This window comes from Larimichthys crocea, chromosome XI, assembly GCF_000972845.2.
Source record: "Larimichthys crocea isolate SSNF chromosome XI, L_crocea_2.0, whole genome shotgun sequence".
In the NCBI taxonomy this organism is placed as follows: Eukaryota; Metazoa; Chordata; class Actinopteri; family Sciaenidae; genus Larimichthys; species Larimichthys crocea.
This window is the reverse complement of record NC_040021.1, coordinates 197,352-221,433: the sequence shown is the minus strand read 5'-3', so window position 1 is coordinate 221,433 and position 24,082 is coordinate 197,352. Positions and strand designations below refer to the sequence as shown.

Below are 24,082 nucleotides of genomic sequence, written 5' to 3'. Positions count from 1 at the left end.
ACCCCGGGTCAACAGGAACACGGGGGGAGTGTAAGAGATAGAACCAGAGAAGCCTTATAACTTATGTGTGTGTGTGTGTGGTATGTGCATGTGTATATAAGGTTTTAAGGGGTAAATCCTACATATTAATGGCCTCGGTGTTGACAAGGGTGTGTGTGGCTAAAAGGTGTAAGACGCTGGAATACGCAGGACCAATAATTGTGTGTGTGTGTGTGTGTGTTTGCGGCTTATGTGAGGCAGCAGAAAGCCCTTCTTCATATATACGGAAATCACATACATTCCAAAAACAAGACAAATGCAACTTATCTTAAACACAAACAGACATCCAATATAAACACTATTTACCTGGCTCTCCTTTATCGTAGTACTGATAGGTGCCAATATCTGTATCTGTGGGGCGAGAGGGAGAGAGAGAGAGAGAGAGAGAGGGAGATGAACATCTAGCTGTCAGGGAAAAAGCAGAAGACAGATCAGCAATTTCGCACTGTGGGATAAACAATCGCTATCAGCCAGTGGCCTGTCCCGTCTGCCAGCACCACGGTTTGAGCTGAGATAAGGCTCTGTGAGGGAGGAGGTGCAGGAGGAGGAGGAGGAGGAGGAGGTGAGAGGGGGTCCAGAGGGGTATTAATAAAGACAGGAGTGGGCCTTAACCCATCCGACCTGAGGGAGAGACTCTGATTTACACACATGCAACGTATACATTAAAAAAAAGTAGACACAGAATCAGCAGACGGCTACAAAAACATATGACCAACATACACACACACACATACACACATACACACACACACACACACACACACACACAAACTGCTGAGCCGAGCCGTTTTTTGTCAGTGTTATTCCTGCAGGCCCAAAAAACCATAAGCAGCCAGACTCGGATTCGCACAACACATCGTTTCTTTATCGCTCCACCACTGTTAGTGCTGCTGCTGCTGCTGCTGCTGCTGCTCCTGAGGCCGGGTCACACTAATACAACAGGAGAGCTGAGACAGACACACAAACACACACAAACACAAACACAAACAAACAAACAAACAAACAAACAAACACACAACACTGTTAGTAAAGGCTTGATGTCACTTTTCCATTTCTGACAGGGATACTGATCCTGTAACCTCGAGTATCTGCCAATAACAACCTGATGATGATGTTGCTGAGTTGTTCTTAAAACATCCAATTCTGCTGTTCTCGATAATCCACGTTGTGAATCATTAGTTTAGGGGAATGATTAAAGTCTAAGTCATGTACGAATGTGCATGTGCTTATAATTTCTAATAATTCATAACTGTAGGAGTTTTAATTATCGTTCCTTCACTTGTTGATGTTTGACCTTCACTTACAGGACTAATTATACGGAACCATGACCAAGACTTACAGTCATACGTACACAACTTAAAGTCAGTTGTTTCAAATTATTTCCTGTCTACCAATCATTGACAGCTTCACTCTGACAGTTACAGTGAACAAATGTCACAGTGTTTCCTAGAATACCAACAACTGGACATGATAAATCTGTCACATGACTTGCACTTGTACATGTCCTTGCACTGTCGCACAGGACCTCAATTTTGTCTCAACTTTGGGTAAAAGCATCAGCTAAATAACTAAATGTAACTGTATTATTATTATATTCCATCTCTTCCAATAGATCCTCCAAATACGTTGATTCCAGCAGCCACGGCTCTGTGACATCACATCCTGTTTCAGTCCGCCCCCCCACGTGGTTTCAGGTGTGTTTCATGACCTGGTTTGCCTGCTAGATTATGTAGCTTGCTCAGATTTGGTCTTTCCTTGGTTTATGTGCTTCTATCATGTGTAAGTTCTGTCTTTACAATCGGGAGTCTGCACAGGATGTTTTATTTTGAAAAGTGACTGGATTCTCTATGTCGTTTCTGTGTCTGACTTCAGGCCAGCTCGATCTGCTCCGGTCCAGCCACATTATTCTTTCCAGAGCAGATCGGAGAGCTGCTTCTGAACACTTCTGGTCTCGTCTGAAACTGCTGCGATCAGCTCTGCTCAAAGGCTAACAGTAGAAAGAGAGAAGGCGAACATGAAGAACAAACCACAGCACAGAAAATATTTGTTTCACAGCTTTCATGAATCTATATTTTTGTTTCTGAGGCGGAGGTATATGACGTAAAGAGAGCGGCGATAGGGAGCGTCACACCTCAGCGGCTAGGCCTCTTCGCTCAGATGTATCCATCCACGTTTTTCCAAGATAGCAGAAGACACACACAGAGCGGGAAGAAACAAACAAATAAGGATATGTCACCATCACCTTGGATATACACCCTGTCGTACCTTTGTGTATACACATGAACACACACACACTACACAGTCAGGCTCGGAGAGACACTATCTTCGTCTGAAGCTCAGCAGACTGTGAAAGACAAGACAGAATGGAAGGGAGGAGAAAACAAGAAAATGGAGGAACGGAGAATTTCCGTCAAACAGAGGAGATGGACTGATAGACGGAGAGCGGGAAGACGCACAGAAACTGTCAGAAAAGTCTTAAACTCACATCACAACAACCACACGGCCTCACAGGGAGGCATCGCTCACTCGTCAACACTGTGTGCATGTTAAACATGCTGCAAACAAAAGTATAATATGTCTTTAAAGGGAAACTCCACTGATTTTACCTCCGTTTAAAAAGGTCTTGGCCATGACTAGTAAAGGCTCAAGTTAAGTTTCTAAGATAAAAATATAAAAATCTCGCGGTGTGGAGTTAGAAAGACTTCTGTAGCGTCTCTGCTTGAGGCCAGCAGCTCGAAACTGTTAGTGCTTGTGTTGCATTGTGGGTAATGTAGGCTCCAGTCGAGGCTTTGAACATGGAATAAAGAAGACGGCATCTCTGGTTCTGCTGCATCTGTTCTGAAGATGAGGGATGGGAATCGATAATATTTTATAGATACCATCGCCATCATCGATTCTGCTTATTGGTCTGATTCTTTATCGGTTTTCTGTGTGCAGGAATGTAGTCAAGAGGAGCGCCATGAACCGTCATCTGAAAATGGAGATGGAAACGGGAGAATATTTGTTCAGGATTTGTTTTCGTTTATGTTTCCTTAGTCAAAGAAAGAAGAATCTGCTGATCCAGTGTTATTACAATACGTCATTTAGAGTCTGTAACAGACATGCTGCTTGTGCCAGGAATACACCTGGAACTTAACATTGTGTTACTGTTGTATAGAGAGCAAACTGTTCCTGTTTTTTACCCTTCACTTGATCATTTTACACACATTACATCGAGCACTGTTGTCATCTTTCTTTTGTGAAATGAAGCTGTGCTTTGGACCGTTTCTTCCTCTCTGCCACGAGTCTTCCTTGTTTCCAACAGCACAGACGCAGATTGAGTTTGACGTCATTGTTTTGCAGTACGTAACTGTCGACAAAAGATATCGATAAGCTTCGAGGCACATGATCCTAATGGACTGGGAAACGGGGAACCAGTTCTCAACCGATTCCCCATCCCTGGTGAGACACACCAACGACGAGCTAGCTCGCTTTGTGTGTTTGTTGTCTTGTTAAGCAGAGTTCCTCCGTGTTGTAACTGCAATCTCAACACGTAAGAAACTAAAGCTTCTCAGCTTCGTCCTGCCTAACATGATCACTGTGGATAGAAGACAGGTCGTCTTATGGTTTCCTCTGGCAGCTTTAAGGTTGTAAGTCTGATCGAGTCAAACACGGCACTGTCACTGGCCAAGATGTGATACTAGAGGTCGATCAAACTATTTAAAAAAAAACCTTTAACATCAGTCAACGTGTGTGTGTGTGCTTTAAAAACATTATGAGGACTGAACTGTATAATGCAATAAACAGACGTGGAGAGAGCAGAGAGAAAGTGAAAAGAGACGGAGTGACTGAGGAGTGGTGTTGACAGAGTCAGATTGTTAAGGTCGATATAGGTAAGGTGGGGAGGAGGTGTGAAAACAAAGTGAGCGATGACAGAAGAAGCCAAAGAGAGAGAGAGAATTATTGAGAGAGCAGTAAAAGAAGAAGAAGAGGAGAGATTGAACATGGTGATAAGTGCTACCTTTGACTTGGAGTGAGCTCTTGGTGGACCACAAGTGCAGCTCAGCCAGGCAGAACGCCATCTGACGGAGGAGTGTAACCCGAGTCTGCAGAGAGGGGCGAGAGAGGAGAGAAAGAACAAATGAAAGAGAGAGACGGGGCAGAGCGAACACAACCACAGATGCGTATCTCGACAAGACGACATAATAGATTGACATAAAGAGGCCTGAGGGGTCAAACAAACCATGCATGTCGGCACACGAACGCGCAAATATATGACTGCCGGTTACTACATTTACTTTTATTTTGAAAGTACAGCAAAGTATGAGATGGTTTGACAGTGGAATCATCATCATTAATGAGCAGGTAAAGGCATGTTATGATGTTACACAGCACTGGCAATGTGAACAAATCTGATCGACGTTCATCAATAAGACAGAAAATAAACTTTAGTATTGCATTACATTTATTTTCCATCATGGAATCGTCACATTAGTGTTAGATATAAGTAGTAGTGATGGTATTTGTAGTGGTTAGTACTTGTGGGCTTTGCATGAAGAACTTGACAATGGCGCTGCAACTTAATACTCCTCTGCAGCACCACTTCCTGTACCTGTTCTACCTGTATTACTGGTAAGTCGGAATAATAGCAGTGGGTCGCTTTACAAAGTACGGTTGACCAAAAAAAAAACGAATTAAGACAGACAGACGTGCGCGTGAACTCAGGCCGACACTGACACAAGGTCACGGTCACGACGACGCTCGACGACAGGTGGAGCGGTGACGGAGACACACTTTGGAGCTGACAGCGGAGACAAAGCAGGCGGCATTCCACACATCGGATCTGTGACAGGCGCCGGCCGTCCCTCCTTCGTTAGTACAGACTTTATTCTCTACAGTCCTGCAGGGTTGGACTGGGTCTTTCTTTGGTCCTCTGATCCCGTCGTATTGACGGTTTATTGTCGTATGTTGGAGGTGTCCTGACTGAATATTGAACCACTGTGGAATCAATAAACTATCAGTTACAACTGTTACCACTTGTACTAGCTATTAAACTACAACTGCAACTACTTCTTGTTGCGTGTGACTACCAGCAGTACATATTTTGACAAACCTGTACGTCTTCTTAAAGTAAAGTCACACTGTGGCCTTCTTACTGTGAGGTGACAGTGAATATTTGTAGCCCAGCCTGTCTATGATCTCACATTTTTGAGGTAGATCAGGTTAATTTCACCTTCAACATACAGGATTTTAAACTGCAGACGTTTTTCTGAGTTTATTCACCAAGAACCAAACAACTCCTGCCACCTCACGGGTTTGTGGTGTTTGATATCATGCAGCGATAGACCTGTAGATACTCCAGTGTATGAAAACTGGTGTAACTTACAGGGCGGTGCAGCAAAAGGTGCAGCAGTGTTGCTGCGTCGGACATTCATTTCTCTATCTGAGCAGCTAATGCTCTGCTCTCTCTCTGCTTCTTATTTTCTCTGGTTAACGCTGAGAGGGGGGCTCTCTCTCTCTCTTATCTTTCCTCTCTTGCAACCTCCTCGTGTGGAGGGGGGAAAAATCTCATTTTGTCACTCAACCCCCAAAACTACAAGTCCCAACAAAAATACACACAGATAACGGCGGGTGCCATGGAAACGCTGGGGCTAGCGTGGCGTGGCAGCAATGGCGCAATGAGTTTACTGACATAAGAGGATTCTGTTCTCCTCTCCTAACCAGCTTTTTTTAAGAGGACGTCAGCCCTTTTGGAGGGAATAAACCTCATTTCAGACAGATTTCATTTAGTCATTGCCAGTCTGGCTAACCTGAAAGTTCTTGAGACCTTGTTCTGCGCGGCTTGTCGGGGTCTCGGTAGAAGGGAAGAGACAACGTAGATACAGAAAATATGGCAAACTGGGTGACCCTGTGGCCACGTATACATCAGGCCAGGCGATATATTGGGACGTGAACAGAGGGAGCGTTTGTTCAGGTCGAGGTCTGCTGACTGAAAGTGAGTCCATGTGAGACAACAACCTCACAACAGCATGTTTGTCTAATTACCTGCCGCTGCAGTCTCTTTACGCGGACATGCAAAGTCAAACAGGGTTTACTTCCGGTGCTCGCGTTCACTTCGCTGGTGCAGTGTTGACTACCTGGCGCAGCGACTACAATCCAGTCATAGTCTCACGTCATCAGAATTTGGTTTTTAAACTGAACCTAGAATAAAATCCAGATCTGGTGAGGCGGCTTTGAGTTATTTTGGTTCTCTTCTCTGCAACAACCTGTGTTTACCTTTTCTTTCCTGTCAGGTGGATGTAGCATTCAATGTTTTTTGTGGGTATTTTCATTTTTTCTGTTGTTATTGTTGAATTTTTGGGATTTTTCCTCGGTCTGTAAAAAAAAACTTGTAAAACCAGATAACACCCGGATGAGAACGAGCATCACCTCGTCACCAGACCTGCTTTTTAAAGAATGCAGATGAACCAAGTTTCTTCACGTGCCTACAGGGACACAATAAATCACACAAATGTATCATTCATTTTAACAGAAACTGGAGATAGTCGGTGGGTCCAATTCTCCAGTTGGGTACAATTATGGTATTGCAGAAGGAGGCGACACAACATGATGACGTAATAAAATGACCTCAACAGCTGCCACACTCATTCGGACTTCTGGTTGGGGTTGCTGTGGGTTACCTGTCCCCCTGCAGAGCTTTGTGGGGGTGTACAGAGGACTGTGGGAGGAGGTCTAGGTGATTGTAGCTCGTCTTTACACGAGTCAAGAGGCTGCTTTAACATCAAAGGAGGGGAGGGAAAACATCGGACTCCTCTTTCAAAGACAGTCCACAGGAACTACGACCTTGTCTGCTCTCTGCATCTCTTTCTCTGCTCTTCTTTCACTGTCCCCTCTGGGTGGTTACTGAGTGTGAGAGCCTTCTGTGTGTGTGTGTGTGTGTGTGTGTGTGTGTGTGTGTGTGTGTGTGTGTGTGTGTGTGTGTGTGTGTGTGTGTAGGGAGGAACAAACGCAACAGAAAGTGTCTTTGTACGAGTGTGTGTGTGTGTGCCAGACATAGAAAGAGAAAGTCAAAGACAGAAGTTTAAGTAAATATTTAGTTGAGGCTGTAGAGAAACAATGGAAGCCTTTCTAAGATACGTGGATTGGTCCTGTTGCGTCTCTCTCGTGGTTTCCTGCTTTTAACAGTCAGACCTCAGACATATATTTATTTAGGCTAACAGAATTGAACACTGAGCTATTGTTTCATACACACCGAGTGTCCGGCTGGTGTACGCCGTCTGACTAAAGCATCCTGCAAGTGCAGAACTCCCCCGAATTATATTATTTGAACATTTCAGAATGATTTCCTGCGTGTCTGGATCCACGTTTTTTGATTTTCCAGATTAAAGTAAGAGCAGGACTTTCCTTTTTTTATGAACGTTGGAGAAAGTAGCAAGAGGACGCTATATTTTGAATATATCCAACTGATATCCCTTCTCTTCTCTTCGGGATACTTACAGCAGTGTGGTTTATGTTGCAACAGATGTGAGATCATAAAAATATGAGTTGAAATGAGAGAGAGAGAGACTTGAAAGGAAGGCAGACATTTTGTTTGACATCTCAAGAACCCTTTCTCACAGGTTCACACACACACACACACACACACACACACACACCAGAGGCAGTGCTGTCAGCTGATGCGTCGGTCTCATCACTGTGAGAAGAGTGATGTGGTAAATTACAGGGTTAAAGAGCTGCCATGGGGTGACTGACACGAGGCCATCACAGCTTTGCCTCCATCCCCGCCCTCAACACACACACACACACACACACACACACGCACACACACGCACACACACACACACACACACACACACACACACACCTGGCTCTGTAGGTTTGTCTGTCAGTCTTTCCGTCCCTCCTCTCGTGTACCTTCACTTATCGTCCCTCCGCCTACTTGTCCCTTCTCCTTTATCTTTTTTCTCTCCTCTTCTCGTCTCCCATGTTTTCCCGCTGCACCTCCTATTAGAAATGCATTAAGCTTTCTGACCCCGTCTGCAAGCTTTCACTCTCCTTCTGACAATTTTTTTTTTAAACTCTCCCTCATTCTTTGTCTCGTCTCTCTCAAAGGACAGTATTTCAGTGCGACTGATTTTCTCTTTCTCTCTCTTGCAGTTTTTACTCTCCTCTTTATTGTCTCATCTCTCTCAAAGGACAAAGTTTCAAATTTTCCCTCACAACCTTTATCTCCCCCAGACGCTCTCTCTCTCTCTCTCTCTCTCTCTCTCTCTCTCTCTCTGCTACTGCCTGGTCTTGTTTTGGTTCTCGGAGAGAAACTTGGCAAACATGCAAAGAGTGAGTGGAAAGTCTATCGACACAGAGCGATAGATGGATGAGCTAACGGTGTGTAATTGTGAGCGTATGAGTGCATATTTTCCAATCTGGAGTTCCTGCCAACTCTCTCACACTCATGTATTCAGTAAACACACTCAGGCACTCAAGTCGAATACACTCCAATCTCCCAGACCTCTGATATGTGAACTCACGCAGCGCACAGTCACATATACAGTATACGCCTCTGCACGCATACATGATGCACACTCCCCTATCTTATATCCTCGTGATACCTGAGGAAATGTACACATGCAAACATTTACATACATATGAAACCGTCCACATGGACTCCCTGCGAGCTCTTATCGTTTTAAAAAGGGAGACGTCCTCAAGTTTCCAGTATCATATCAGAGCAAAGAAAGGTGGAAAAAGCATGCCTCTGCAGACAGAGAGAGAAAAAACAAAGAATTCAAACCCTGAAACGAAGTCCTGCGTCTACAGAGACGACAGATAGGACGGTGTCTACGCGGTGGAGAAGACCCTAAACATAACATAACATAATAATACCCTGCAGACAAAATGAGCATGCTTCAGTCATGCAAAGAGCATTGCTGATGTAAAGAAAAAACAGCTGATAGTGAGATATGAAAAACAGTTATCAATGGCTCTCGCTTCAGGGTTGCAAACAGGAAGTATAATTTCATCCTCAACCTCAAGAGGAGGGAGCACGAAACAGATTTTAATCAATGACAAAATAAAGAACGGACAGCACGGCGCCACCCACAGGTTTCTGAAGAGCCGCCGCCATGTGGGCTCTGGCTGCCTCTTCCGCCTCCCGGCTAATCTAAAAGTCGGCAAAGACCCTGGATCATGGGCGGGGCGGGATGATGCCTGGTTACTCAAACAAGTCATCTGTAATAACACCTACATGTCAATCAAAGTGTCCACTCTTAACCCTGCATAACTTTAAGCCTTAATATAACCTGAACAGGTGAGTTGTATATAAATTCACCCTCAGTACAGTTGTCATGAACGGGGAAATTAGCTACAGAGACCAAAACAGTTTTTTGTACCAGGCTGTAAACACTTTGAGGACGTAGCTGAAGGGGTGGGGGAAATGTTGGCTGAGGTGTGAATACTGTCATATATAAATGTAAGTTGTACATATGTTTGATTTTTATATTTTGGCGGTCAAATGTTGGAGCTAATGATCGGTAAAATGTCGCGATCGTGCACAATGCTTAAATTTGCTGAAATTAGTACACTACACCAGGAGCTACATAGTTGTGGTGGACTGTGAGGTGAAATAAAAATCTTCCTCTCATGGTCTTTATAACTTCTAGTCAGGCTCTATTTGTCTCCATCTTCTCTCCGTCTCTTCAGTGGTTTTTGTGGAGGACCTAAGGCGCTACAGAACTCGACCCGCTGAGACAGAGGAAGAGTGGGCGAACTGAAAGCTATTTTCTTCAGAGTGGAGATGGACTGGCGTCAGCGTATACACTTACCCACACACACACGGTGTATCTTCTCAACTGTCCCACTACAAGAGGGTTTGGTGGAGGAGAGTGGAGGGTGGGCAAAGTGGCGCCAAGCAGCAGGCCGAGAGCCTTTCACACACACACACTTAACAAAGTCCCACAGGAGCCCATTGAGCTGTCGGCAGAAGAAGAATAGAGGTGATGGACAGGCAGAACAAAATGAGGTAAAAGGTAATACTATTCAAGAGAGGTGGCAGGTACAGTCACTCCGTATGTGCACATGTGTGCGTGTCTGAGCATTACAGGACGTGTCAATCAGCAGGAAAACGAGGCTGCGGTGAAAAGACCGCTGGGCAAGTCTCGTCATCAGGTAACGCATGTGTGTGTGTGAGTGCGTTTGTGTGTGTGAGTGTGTGTGTGTGTGTGTGCACTGGTGCATACAAACGTGTATGTCACTTGAAGTACCATTCCAGGTTTGAAGGGCATGTGGAGGTGAGGAGTTGAAAAGTTCAGGAGTCCAGAGAAAAAGAAGAAGAGGAGGAGACACTTTCTGCGACTACACCTACAAAACAGTAAAGACGTAAAAAGATTCTGAGTATTGCTGCACAAAGAATCTACTTTTCTACGACAAACAAGTCTGTGGGGCTGTAACTAATTATTCTTTTAGATGCAGATGAATGTGCGGGTTATTTTATAAATTAATTCAATCAATTGTTTTGTTTGTAAAATGTCAGGAAACCAAAGAAAGGTAAATTCACTGTATGGTGCAGACTTCAGGAGCAATTTGGGGTTCGGTATCTTGCTCAAGGAGACTTCAACACGCAGACTCACATGATATGATGAAAAATCGTCGCCGGTGTCCGGGAGAGAAGTTGAGGCGGATTCAACGGAGCCCCACGTCACGTCCCGCAAGCCAATCAGACACCCAGATCGGTGAAACCTCCACAGACAGCCCACAGACTAAACTCTGATAACCAACCTGTGTGTGTGTTCTCACTTTGCTTCTAAATCTGAGTCTGACTCGCAATTTACGCCGTAAAATAATAACACGAAGAAGTTTAATTTGATTTGTGTCCAATGATTGGAGAAAGCGAGAGCGAGCGAAAGAAATGTCAAAGAAAACAACTTCAACTAACTGTTCAAACTCCTTTTTTAGACAGCTAAGGACTCATCCGCCCTCTAAAAGTTACAATGACTTTTGCAGTGGCCAAAGCAGAAGAGAAAGAGGTTTTCAGATATCTAAATTTGGAAGCAAAGCTTGAGTTTTGCTGATTTATATTAAAAGGAGAAAGTGTGAAATTAGGATTTCATTTCAGTGGCCAAACAAGCGAGGATGTAATTCTTAAACATTTTGCAGCTTCACTGTGTCCGTGTGCAACAAAGGAAGTCAGAAAGAGAGAGCGAGAGAGACGGACACAGGGTGACGGAGAGATGAGTGGAGGCTCCTCTAAGCAGATGTGTAAACGTCATTAGAGAAGGTAATGGAGGGAGGAAGGTGGGAAGCGGTGGGGGGAAGAAAAAAGAAAAAAGAAAAATCTACTCCAGCAGAGGTATTTACCCAACGCCTGGAGCAGAAACACAAACACAGCAGCAGTAATGACTGAGACAGCGGGGCAGGAGAAGACGAAGAGAAAAGGGAGAGAGATGTTTGGTGGTGAATGTCTAACGTTCTGCCTAATCGACACCTGATTGCACAAACAGCAAAGAGAGAGAGAGAGGCGGACCTCCGGCTTCAATCGTGCCCGCTTAATGTTTTAACAATCCAACATTTCCACATTCAGGACCGAATTCCACTCCAGTTGTCTTTCACTCCTGCTCAGCTAATAGGCCTAATCCTGGCAAGTGTTTCACTAAAAGCTGAGTGCATCTGCCCCGAGGCAACGCCCAAGGGCAGGAAAGACAATACTTCCAAAAACCGGCGGCACAATTGAGAGCCGACTTCAAAGAGATTCTCGGGGCCCGAGCGCCTCTCCGGTGTCTGTCCCCCGTCACAGCGAAGGTGACGCGTGTCACGCTGACCGCGGTTTTGTTTATGTTGTTGGATTTTCTTCTCCTAAAGCCGCTTGGTGGCCTGTTGTTCGCCCCTCACCTCCTGACCACAAACACACGTAGAAAACACACACACACGGACTCGCAAACACACATGAATGATGCAATATGTGTGCAGACACACACATATTTACTCAGTGTACATGCACATAAAGAAGCCATTTAAATACTAAGGCTGTTTTATCTTTGCATCAACGGTAGTGACAAATATTTATACTTTAAAAAGTAGAATTTTATATTCAAACTTTAAAAAGAGGTCTCCAATATCAAATATACAGTCTAAAAAAAGAGCTTGGCAGTGTAGTTTTTAGCAAATGTTACTCAAACAAGAGGAACTATTTCAAAGTGGTGTGCGGGAATTTTAAATAATTTACGGCAGCATACTGCAACGTGATCCCTCACTGGCTTCCCACAGACTGTTCCCTGTGTACACAGATGCACCAGCTAGTCTGGAAGCACGATACAGCAGAAGGACATCAAGTGGCGACCTCTGTGGCTGTGAAGCTGCAGTTCCTCTAACGTCCACTTGAGGCTGGCTCCAGAAGTGAGTCAGTCTCCATAAGTCCCCATGTTTCACAGCAGAAATAAACATGTTTACAGCCTGGTACAAAAAACAGTTTTGGTCTCTGTAGCTAATTTCCCCGTTCATGACAACTGTACTGAGGGTGAATTTATATACAACTCACCTGTTCACATTATATTAAGGCTTAAAGTTACGCAGGATTAAGAGGGTGGACGCTTTGATTGACAGGTTGGTGACATTACAGATGGCTTGTTTGAGCAAACCAGGCGTCATTCAGCCCGCCTCAGGTCCGCTGATGAGCCACGTCTTTGCCAATTTTTCAGGCAAAAGAACCAGGACTGAGCCACCACACTGAGCATCACAACAGCTCTTCAGAAACCTGTGGGTGACGCTGCACACTTGCTGTCCATGCGTAAGATTTAGTGGCATCTAGTGGTGTATTTGCAGAAATTTGTGTGTACAACTTTGTTGATCAGAAACTATTTTTTACCTTCATGGTGGATCCAAAAAAAATGAATCAAGGCCACATTAAGTGTCCACGTTTACTTTAAGACAAAAATATTCTGGAGCTCTATTTTTGCACGTGTGCACACATACAGAAACATCTTAACCTACATTAGCCTTTTACAGCTGGTATAACGCACACACAAACACACACACACACACACACACACACACACACCTGTCAGGTACTCAGGATCACCGGGTCCTTTAAAGTTGTTGTCAGATGCACAGAGCGAGATGCACCCTGGCAACACGAAAGGTCACGATGAACGTCCCCCAGACTTCTCAGTGGTCCTATTTCCCCGTCACAGACTCACACACATGCTGTCTGTCACCTCCCAGACGAGGCCATGACACCTCGGACACCTCTCGGCAGGCAGTGCCTCCCTCCCTCTCTCTCTCTCTGACAGGTTGACACGGCACAGAGCGATCGGCCGTCGATGCCACTCGGACCAAGAAGTTTATTCTCTTTGCTGTGACCTCAGAGATGGACGCTCATGTCACAGCTCCTGTCTAGAAGTAGGGATAAAATCCTTTCCAGCTCTTCTTTCCTTTACCTGGCAGTTGTCTATCACACTTCAGCACTGTAGTACGATCTTAAACTTGGGCAAACTTGCATGGTTTCCTATTTGGGGATTACAATGACCTTTATCTGTGTAGGATTAAGCGGCATCTAGTGGTGAAACTGCAGACTGCAACCGACTGAATACGGATCTCGCCTAAAAAGTGTCCACGAAGGCAGAAGGCTCTAACTAGAGCTGATATTTAAGGTTTGTCCCTTCTGGGCTTCTGTATGAGGACCCGCTCCCTCTGTAGATATAACGGGGTCATTCTAAGGTAAGAAAACACAACAATTCTTATTTTCTCTCCTGTGATTCTACACAAAACATACAAGTCCACCTACATTTTACACACTGGACCTTTAAACTTATTCAACGACAGCAGCGTGCAGGATTGTTTCGTTTGTTTGTTTGAATCCTGAAGAGAAAAAACAGAGCAAACTATCAAATTTAAGAAGCTGCAAACTGTAAATATTTAATATTTTCAAATCATTTAAGAGTCACGATATTTAATATTTAATTTAAGGGTTTTTCTCAAGGTGATTCTGATGGACTTTCCTTTTAGTCTTTGTTCTCTTCTCTCTCTATGTTATTTTGCGCCGAACTAAACGCAATAACAGTACACACACTGTAAAAAGAAGTCAAGCTGCTGAGGTTTGAAATCGGCAGAACGGAAGCACCAAATAAGACAACGCACATGCACACACATCTGGCTCTTCTCCATCTGTCAGAGAGCCCAAACACCCAGCCATGCGTGAAAACAGCCCGGTCCTGACCCAATACTCGTCCTCAGAGAGGTTACCTGGCCTGCACCCCAACAAGCGATGTCTACTGGCGAAGACACACTGCTTCTGTTGATGTTTTTAAACCGTTTGCCCGTAAGAACCGCCTCCACTCTGTCAGACGCACTCACAGAAGAAGGAGGGGGAATTCTACAAGGCTGATTTCTGCTGTTTATTGAGAACAATAGCGAGGCGCTGCCTCTACTGCTGGGTCAAGTCATGTCTTGTCAGACCCTGTATCCTCTTTCCATTGAGCCTGATGGTTACGAGTACCACAGGGGCCTTCGCTGGGCTCCATGTTAAACACATTCACCCTGCAGTTAGACCTGTCTGACGCAAAGAGAACAGGCTCGTCTTTCACATCAAACGGCCATATAACCTCTCCCCCACGCCTACAATTCAGACGCCGCGTTCAGGTTAATGGCTACAGTTGACTGTCGGAAATGTGAAAAAATTTCCCTGCCCGCGTCTTCTTCTTCTTCTTCTTCTTCTTCTTCTTTCTTGCGTTCAGACTTTCTCGCCCATCATTGTACATCTGTATGAACAAAATGTCAATCAAACGTGATTAGTCTCAGGGCTGAAAAGAATATTTTGTTACAGCTGCCGTCCAGCTGCTGTGACTCTGACAATCGGATTACTACTGTATCTTGTAATGCTGCCTACTTCTCTTTGTATACAAATGAAAAAAGTGAAATCAATACCTTAAATACAGCTGAATCGTCCCTGAAGACTTGAGCCATATTGGCATAATGTCATGTGATTTTTCTTCCCCCCCCCCTCCCTCCATCTGTACATTTATTAATCTTCATTAGAGGCTCTGTGTGACAAGCACTCGAGAGCTTAGCGGTTAAAACAACACATCACATTAAAAACATCATCTGGGAGGGTGAAAGTCGTCGCTCACACGGGGGTGGAAGTGATTTTGACAGATGACGTTGCAACTGTTGGTTTAAAAGCCTATACACACCTCGCGGACCACAGCTGGAGCTGAACCGACCACACAGGTGTGTACGTACATCACATGGTTCTGAATCTGTCAACGAACAAAGCTTATCGGAAATTAATAAACCCATTTTGATAAAACGAGCTGATACTGAAGAGTCTGGGCCTCACATACATCCTCACACAAGCATGTGAAACTCTTCAGGCTTCCACGTACGAGTGTGTGTGTGTGGGATGACGATCAGAGACAGTGTGGATGAATTAGTGTGTGACCACTGTGACAAATTTCCCACCGCCATTCTTTTTAATGTGCGACAGGCCCTTCACTGGCTCAAATCTCTTCTCTCCCGTACATGTACGTAGGCTTAAAGTCGTCTGGGCGGGCCCATCCTGCCGGCTCACTGTCGGCACGGCAACAAGCGCTATCCTGGCTAACATCTGCTGCACAACCCGGGGCCACTCAGAATGGGTCTTAATCCCCAACACAGCCATGTTGTGTGTGTGTGTGGGGGGAAAACATTCTTTCCTTTTTAGCCGCCGCAGACAAACAGGGACAAGCGGCGTTGCTGGTAACCTGCAGGCAAACCGGCCTCTTGGAAGGACCGGGAATGTTGTCGGGTTACGTGGCCCCCTGCACAATTGTGCCACTTCCCATTATGGCTGTGCAGAGGGGTGTGACCGCCAGCATCGGCGGCGGCGGCAGCAGCAGCAGCAGCAGAGAGTTGCCGTCACTGGTCCAGTTGGCTGGATTTGGGGTTTGAGGTTAATGAAAGGTGGTGCGAGGAGTGGGCTACGTCGGGGTGGGTCAAGGGAGGGTTTTGTCAGCCAGCCTTGTTATGCAAAAAACATAGAGCACCTTCCACCCTCTCCGATGTGAGTTTGCTGCCACATCGACTGTCTACGGATTCAGGACGCTGCTGCTGCTGCCACATTTTCGGTCATCCTTCAGTGAGTTTTTAAAAAGTGTGTCTGTTGCTGTCAACAGCAGAGGGAATTGGAGAGCGAGCTTCCAGTCAGGGCAGATGCAGAACATCAACATGTGGCAATCTGGTGACCCCTTGTGGCCATGATCAAGAGAACAGGCGCTGTAGAGACACACTAACACACTTTTTAAAAACACATAAAACATTTTAAGACTCACATCAAGAAACATTCAAAGTCATAACACGACAAGCGAAACAAGCCGAGCTACGATCCTTCATATTACCGTCTGTGATAAGGATCATCATTGGCGGTGACGTACAGGGGAAATGAAGACACGGCCTCATCAGTCAGTCCATCAACTGCTATGAAATATGCATTTGTCTTAATATGGAGTTTGATTCCATCAAACCCATTTCACGGACCATTTCCTTATGCAAACACCTCAGGGAGAGAGAGAGCGTGGCAGAGTGTGGTTGAGGCTCGTTCAGAGGAAGGAAACAGACCTCCGAGGACGGCTCGGTGTGTGTACACTATAAGATTTAATTGAATAGTTCTGCATCGGTGCCAAGAAGTTAGTCGGTGTGTCTGCAGAGGTCTGTGCGCTTTCTGATTGAGGGCTTGCAAGCCAATACTTGGCCAGAAACAAAGTCCTTCTCAGGTTTCAATCACAGACAATCAGCGACAGAGGAACTCAGAGGGGTGTAGTAGGCACATCAAGGCGGACTAGAAACACTCGTACGCCTTCAGGCCTTGTACTAAAAGCGGCAAAGCCACGCAACGACGACGACAACAAAAGCTCGTACAGGTCTGCGGGCTGTTTCTGGACACGACCAATTCACAACAACTCAGCTCAGCAAAGAGTTATTTTGGAAGATGGCGCTCTGCTTAGGTTGAGAATATCTCGAGAGTTATTAAAAGGAGTGGTAGCACACGGATTGTCATTAATAATAGACTCAAAGACACATGGATGTAAAAGGAAGTAAAACTGCAACGAGTAGTCAATTAATCGATTAGCTGTCACCTGATGAATTAATCAGCAACTATTTCAACAACTGATTTATCGTTTTGAGTCCGTTTTTAAGACAAAATGTCCAAATTCTCTGAAATGTGAGCATCTTTAAAAAACTTTGGGTTGTGGATAAAAGAAGACATTTAAGGTCACATTAAGCCTCATTGAAACTGAAATTTTAATTTAAAAATGTCCCATTGTTGCATTTATCTGTACTTGTTTTAAATAACTCTTCCGTATCTCTTTTTTGCATTTTCTCCGACTACATAAACTCTTCGAACATGCAGATTTACAGATTTAAACTGTTCCAATATATATAAATATATTTTAAATTAAGTTTCACATGCCTGAGAATATGAACTCACATCCTCATGAATCCAGGACTTACAGGCCAGACTACTGCTGCAGCAACAAGTGTTTTTCTTCACGTCCACATCCATCAAAGTGCCATGTGAAGTAACATCCCAGAACGTCTACTTAACCACAGCCGAACACTGACACCTAGTGTATTATTGTGGTTACTGTGAATAACATCGAGTGAAGTGAGGACATGGCCACGCAGGTTCATTTAAAAACACAGAAATCATCATCTGATCTAAAGCTTCATCGACTAATCTGAGACATGAGCGTGACTCAGATCGGCCACACAAGTTCTACATACGGATACAGAAGTCGATGAAAGATAGCTGCGACAATGCTGTAATCATCTGCTGTGTCTGCGTGTTGTTTATGTATTTATGTGGGTGCGCTCGCCTGGGTGTAACCGTGTCTGCTGCTGACACTCGCCGTGAGGGCTATTTGGTCTAGCGAGGCAGATAAGAGGGCGATACTGAGGCTTGGGCGAGGGCGTGCTGGTTATCTGCCTCCCAGCCGCCAACGTAACGGGGTCACTCAGGTGCACTCGGCGAGGACAAGTGGAAGGAGCAGAATAGGAGGAGATAGAGTAGGAGAGGACAGAGAGGGTGGAGATGAGGGAGGTGAAACGACGAGGGAACAAAAAGAGGAGGTGGACAAAGGACGGAGTGAGGGGTCAGCGGAGGAGACGGGCTGCAGTTCATGAACTTATCAAGATTTTGACATCTCAGAGTGTGTGTGTGCACACGTGTGCATGTTCATACTCCATGTGTGTGTGTGTGTCCTCTCCCTTCGCTTTCCATGAGGCTCCAGGTTTGGCCTGGTGGGTGGGATAACACACCCACAACTGTGATTGTTTTGTGGGACGGAATCAGGCCGACATGGCAAACTGGCACCAGATATTATCGTGTGTGTGTGTGTGTGTGTGTGTGTTACTGCTGCTCTTTCTGGTTTCATTCTGATTTCCTTTTTCCACAAAGACTAAGTACGTCTAATCCCCTCGTGTTGTCAACCTGACTCTGGAGACGGAGAGAAAAAATAAACATTGGCGTCTGACTTGTCAAACAACAGTCACGGCAACAACAGGCTCTTTCAAACGTGTGCTCACCTGAAGTCAGAACTGTCACGAGTCTTTTGAATCAAAAAACTTTACAGGGTTTGAGGTGATTTCGACAGATGTGCATGTTCGCGGCAGAGCGCGTTGAAAGGCTAACGAACTTTTCAAGGACAGTCTTCCAATCCAATCCCAGATCTGAAGCTCGAATTCGGCTCTCAAAACTGTGGAACCACAACCCGACAGCTATGGGTAGATAAAACAAGACGAGATTTGAGAGATGACCATCATTGCCTTCATAAAATATTTATACCTAAGAGGTCACAGAGTCACTTCAGAGTCAACATTTAGAAATGTGTGTCACAGAGGTGACATGCAGACCAGGTAAACACAAATATGTCTCACTACGGTGATACTAAATATTACAATACAATAATTTAATCACTAGATAGAGACAGACTGGAGTAGATGGAGTCAATCAACAGAGAGAAGAAGTGAAATAAAGATTTACCATCCACCTAATCATGTAAGATTAAGCAGTACGAGACCTCTGTGATTTTAAGGTAATGTTAAATTATCTTATAAATAATTTTCGACTTAAGCGTTGTTGGATTGACACGCGGAAAAAAAACAAAAGGTGGTTTGGAAGTTGTGCTCAACAACAAGAACAAACTCTGTAATCATCAAAAAGTGTAAATGTGCAGAATGTATCAGAGTAAACAACTTTACTAACTTCTGAAAACACTCCAACATAAGTAAAATTACTCCACAGAAATATACAGTGAGTTGTGCATAAATATCTATATATGAACAAACAGTAGATTCAGTGATAGTTGCAGCTATAAAAAGAGTAACTGCTCGTGCACATCATAAGAAAGTACATCAGAATAAAACGTGATGCATTAAGGTCGCAGTGTTCTTCTAATCTGTCTCTTACTTGTGCCTCATATTTCTATTCCTGACGTCTCACTGCTGACCGGGCGGCATCGTCGTTTTTAGATTTCGTGTCGGGAGAGTCTCTCTGACCTCAGCTGACCTTCACAGAACGTTAGACTTGAGATGAAACGTTCACAATGGCAGTAAATTACAAACAGCAATCCATAAATAAGATGAATATTTTGTTTTGTTTGAGTCTTGCAAGCAATATTTATAATTTCTTTGTTAATATAAATTATATTATTTCAGTTTTAAGCAACGTTAATTGCCGTTGCTGTTGTTGTTGTGCTGTTTTTGGCAAAAGCACAACATACAAGCAATGTATGTGGTGTAATTACTGTTTACCTGACACTGTCAGATTCATATTGTTAAGAGGATCCTCTCTCCACATTTCTCTGGCTTGAAACTCCTGAATTAAACAGAACAGCAGATCGTGCGGCATCTTTCCAGGCTCTTCCGATCACTGTAATACACCCACAGTGTGATTGTGCAGCATTACGCGAGCCATCAGGCAGCTGTGAGCAACTGTTTGTCCCCGTATCGACACCCATGACAGACACGAGCACGCAGCACACAGATGGGGTAAAATGTAACTGGAGCTGAGAGGAGCGCTGCCAGGCTGCGGCAGCTGCTTCAAACAGCCCTGAATCAGGCGTTCACACGGAGCCTTTGAGGAGGGAAGCAGCCGTGTCAGCCCCCGTCACTGGCAGGTGAAGACACGGAAAAGCAGAGGACAGGTTTTGGGCTGCGGATGGAGAGTTCAGGGTCATTTTGAGCCATTGAACAGCTGGATGTTGGACAAAAAGGACAATATTAGGACAGGAGGACATTTCCTTTCATGCCCCTCCTGCACTGAAAATAAATTAACAGTCACAAAGATGCAGAGCAGACGTAGCACGTTTGTGTCAGTAATGTTGTATTGACTGACGTTGGAAACTCCCTGCCAGAGGTCAGAGGTCGGAGCCACCTGCAGAGCAGCAGCCTTCATACTAATTGATCAGGGGAGCCTAAGCTCCGCCGTGTGTGTCGTGAAATCACAGACTCCAGTTGTCCGCTGGACAATATGTCAATACGTCAAAGATTTTCCTAATCCCACCTGTCAATTCCCTCCAGCAAATATAACGACGTGCGCCTTTGTTTGCATAACTGTTCCCTGATTGGTTCACCTTTAAATAACGTCGGCCTGTTCGAGAAACAAGAAACTGATGAAATCCTGGACGCTCATGTGACAACTAGAGCTGCAAATGATTATCTTCACCATCGATTAATCTGTCAATACAACTTGATTAATCGACTGGTCTAAAAAATTATAAAAAATGTCAAGTGACTCGTTTTCTCAAGATATTCAGTCACAGAGGACGAAAGAAACCAGAAAGTATCATTATAATAGTTGTTGAATCATTTAATAAATTATAACCAATGGATTCATCGATTAATCGTTGCAGGTCTGACTCTGAAAAATGATTATTCATTCAGCTAGATCTGTCAAGTTGGGTTTTTGTTCTGTCTCGTCATTTCCTGTTTTATTTTGATATTTACCTGTCCTCTCGTTTCAGGTCACTTGCCCTTCCTCATGTGTCCCCGCCCTGATTGTTTCCACCTGTTCCCCATCACCCTGTGTATATCTTGTCTGCGTCTCCCTTTGTCCTGTGCCAAAGTGTTTCGTCCTCGGACCGTTCACCTAAGCCTTTTCCTAGCCTTGTCGTAGTGTTTTTGTTTTCTCTTCGATCGAGTGATTTTTTTTTTTGTAAATTTCTTAGTCTAGCCTTTTGTTTCTTAGTTACTATATACTTAGTTTGTTTGTTTCAGCCTCCCTTGGAGAGATTTCAGTTAATGTTTTGCAGCCTGTTGATTTTTCCTCATTGTGAGTGATTTTGATTTTTTTCATATAAGAGTATAAGAGTTTATAAGAGTGTTTTTCTTCCTTTGGAGTGATTTTCGTTTTCCTTAGTTTAGGTCTGTTTTTCATAGCCTGCTGTAGCATCAGTCTGTCGAGAGGGTTTTGTTATTTCAAAATAAATGAGCTCACTGACACCTCTCTGCATCTGAGTCCTGCTTTGAATCCGGCCTGATAAGATCGATTAATCCGTTGATCATTTTCTTGATTAATTAGTTTTAACGTCCTCGAACGTCTTGTTTTGTCCACAGCCCAAAGATATTCAGTTCACTGTCATAGAGGACGAAAGAAATCAAAAATATTCAGATCTGAGATGCTAAAATCAGAGAATCTTTTTTTTTTTTTTAAATGATGTGATAATGTTTTAGGTGTGAGTATCTGATATTGGCAGAGGATGCCCTGAACAAGGCAGTGTGTGTGTGAGCTGTTGGAGACACAGCCTGGCGTTGTAGAGAAGGATGAGACGTGAGGTCTGTTCACTTCAGGACACGTATGCTTCTTCCTGGTTAAAGTGTGCACGCTCGGCTAGTCGCTGCATGAAGCGGGCATGCTTGTCGGATTGTTGTTGAGTTCTGGAAAGATCCAGAAGTTGTCTGACACCTCCTCCATCCTCAGCTCTGACACACTTTTCAACCATCTGACAAGCTCTGCTGCTGCTGGAGCCTTCAGACACCTCAGGTATGTTCAATTTACTGCACCTGAACTGTAACACGGTTTAAATAGACTTTATCTGGCCTCATAACATTTCTGCTTTACCTGTGATTAACATTTTGTCATTTGGCTCTGCTCCCTATGCAAACAGACCCAAAATAGAAAAAGCATCCTCTGAATCTGAAGAATCAGCCGAGCTGGTTTACAGTGAGACTGCAGTCTGATGCCAAACCAGGGTGTAACAGCATCTCCTCTGCTTTCTGTTCCAGTCGTGTAATGAGCCTCTAATGAGGCCATGAAATATTGATCACCATGCTCACCTAACACTGGGCCTCTATGGGGATGTGGATGGGTGGGGATGATGCTCTCAAACCTAAAACAAGACAGTGAAATAAACACTTTACACCTGACTGACTGACTGACTGACTGACTGACTGACTCAGGTATAAATGTGCAAACACACAGTTTGTGATGCCTGCTGTGGATTTATGACACGAATGAATGAATTTAACAGCAATAAAGAGACTCTTCCACTTAATAAACTCCTATAAAAAGCTGTATGAGGGAAACTGAATGTGTTATTTATGTTTATATATTCATATTATGTGTATAAAAGGAAGCAGACAGCAGCCACACAGACACAGAGGATGAACGTACCTTGTTTATCTCTGGTAAAAGTTGTCGTGCTCTCTCCGAGGGACTTTAGCATTAAAGGCTAAAAACAAAGCTTAAATATGAGCTGAGCTTTATTTCACACGCACAGCTCGTGTTTACGCCGTTAGTCCGTCTGATTCAAACACAGTTAGTCTCCTGTTCGTGTTTCCAGATAAAGTTACTGACTGTAAACTTTACTCACGATGCTAGCTGGCTCTCTGCTGGTCGCTTAGCAACAACGAGCGGCACTTTCACGGCTACGCTAACCGGCTAGCTCATAGCTCACGCGCATGCGCGTTAGAGCACAGCTTATTCACGAGGACTACATTAACCGTCCAAAAAAAACTACAAGTACCCGGAGCTCAAAGCTGACGTCAGAGCGTAACAAGTGTCGTATTGTTGGGAAGTTCGAGTCTTTTTACTGAATCGGATCACTTAGTCTCGAGAGAGAAAGAAAGAAAGAAAGAAAGAAAGAAAGAAAGAAAGAGAGAAAGAAAGAGAGAAAGAAAGAGACACAAAAGTAATATAGAAAGACAGACACAAAAGTAATATAGAAAGAAAGAAAGACAGACACAAAAGTAAAATAGAAAGAAAGACAGACACAAAAGTAATATAGAAAGGAAAAGTGTAAATGGACAATGTAACAAGGAAATAAGTAAGAACAATATAAAACAAAGAAGGAAAAAATGAAACAAAGATGAAAAGACAAAAAAACAAATAAAGGTGGAAAGAAAAACTTTGTCGAGTCAAAGTACTGAGGAAGGAATGAAGGAAAAGCAAGATGAGAATGGGAAGAAAGAAAGAAAGAAAGAAAGAAAGAAAGACACAAAAATGTAAAAGTAGAAAGACTGACTGACTGACTATATCCCAAGCTGGGAAATTACAGTGCAGCAGCAGCATTACACACAGTGACAATAGACAACATAAGAATACAAATATAAAGAACAAACTATACATAATAAAATATCAAAACAGCAATAGTAAATAAAATATAGTGTACAAAAGTATATACAGCAAATTGGCAGTGTTGATTTGGTGCAAAGTAAGAAAGGAGAAATGTGCAGTGACTGTAGATTATGACTGTACATTTTTAGCTGTTGTTATACAGTGTGATGGCATGTGGCAGGAAAGATTTCCTGTATCTGTAGCAGCCTGTGGGAGAAGCTGCTCCACTGTCTGTCCACTGTGTCATTGTCCATGATGGATAACAGTTTATTCAGCGCCCTCCTCTCCACCACAGTCTCAAGAGACTCAAGTCTGAGTCCAAGAACAGAGCCGGCCTTCTTGATGATCTTATCAAGTCTGTTGGTGTCGCTGGCTCTGATGCAGCTGCCCCAACAAACTACAGCAAAGAAGATGGCACTGGCAACAACAGACTGGAAAAAGATCTCCAACATCTTGCTGCACACGTTGAAGGATCTCAGCTTCCTC

The 24,082-nt window shown here is 44.1% G+C and overlaps 1 protein-coding gene across 6 annotated transcripts in view; it reads right to left on the bottom strand.

Annotated features, from left to right (window-relative positions):
• The window catches only part of wdpcp (WD repeat containing planar cell polarity effector), a 72,582-nt gene extending 49,522 nt beyond the window's left edge, over window positions 1–23,060 (bottom strand). The window contains exons 1-6 of one of the 6 annotated variants that reach the window (XM_027284210.1): window positions 22,655–23,058; window positions 22,318–22,370; window positions 10,254–10,374; window positions 9,840–9,987; window positions 4,040–4,124; window positions 346–390 (exon numbers count right to left, since the gene is read on the bottom strand). In XM_027284210.1, coding sequence (XP_027140011.1) covers window positions 346–390; window positions 4,040–4,100 — 106 coding nt within the window. In that variant the 5' untranslated portion in view covers window positions 4,101–4,124; window positions 9,840–9,987; window positions 10,254–10,374; window positions 22,318–22,370; window positions 22,655–23,058. Of the gene's footprint in view, window positions 1–345; window positions 391–4,039; window positions 4,125–9,839; window positions 9,988–10,253; window positions 10,375–22,317; window positions 22,371–22,654 lie in introns of those variants that run through there. The other 5 variants (XM_027284209.1, XM_027284211.1, XM_019260923.2 and 2 more) reach the window with 5 other exon arrangements.
• Between the last annotated feature and the right edge of the window lie 1,022 nt (window positions 23,061–24,082).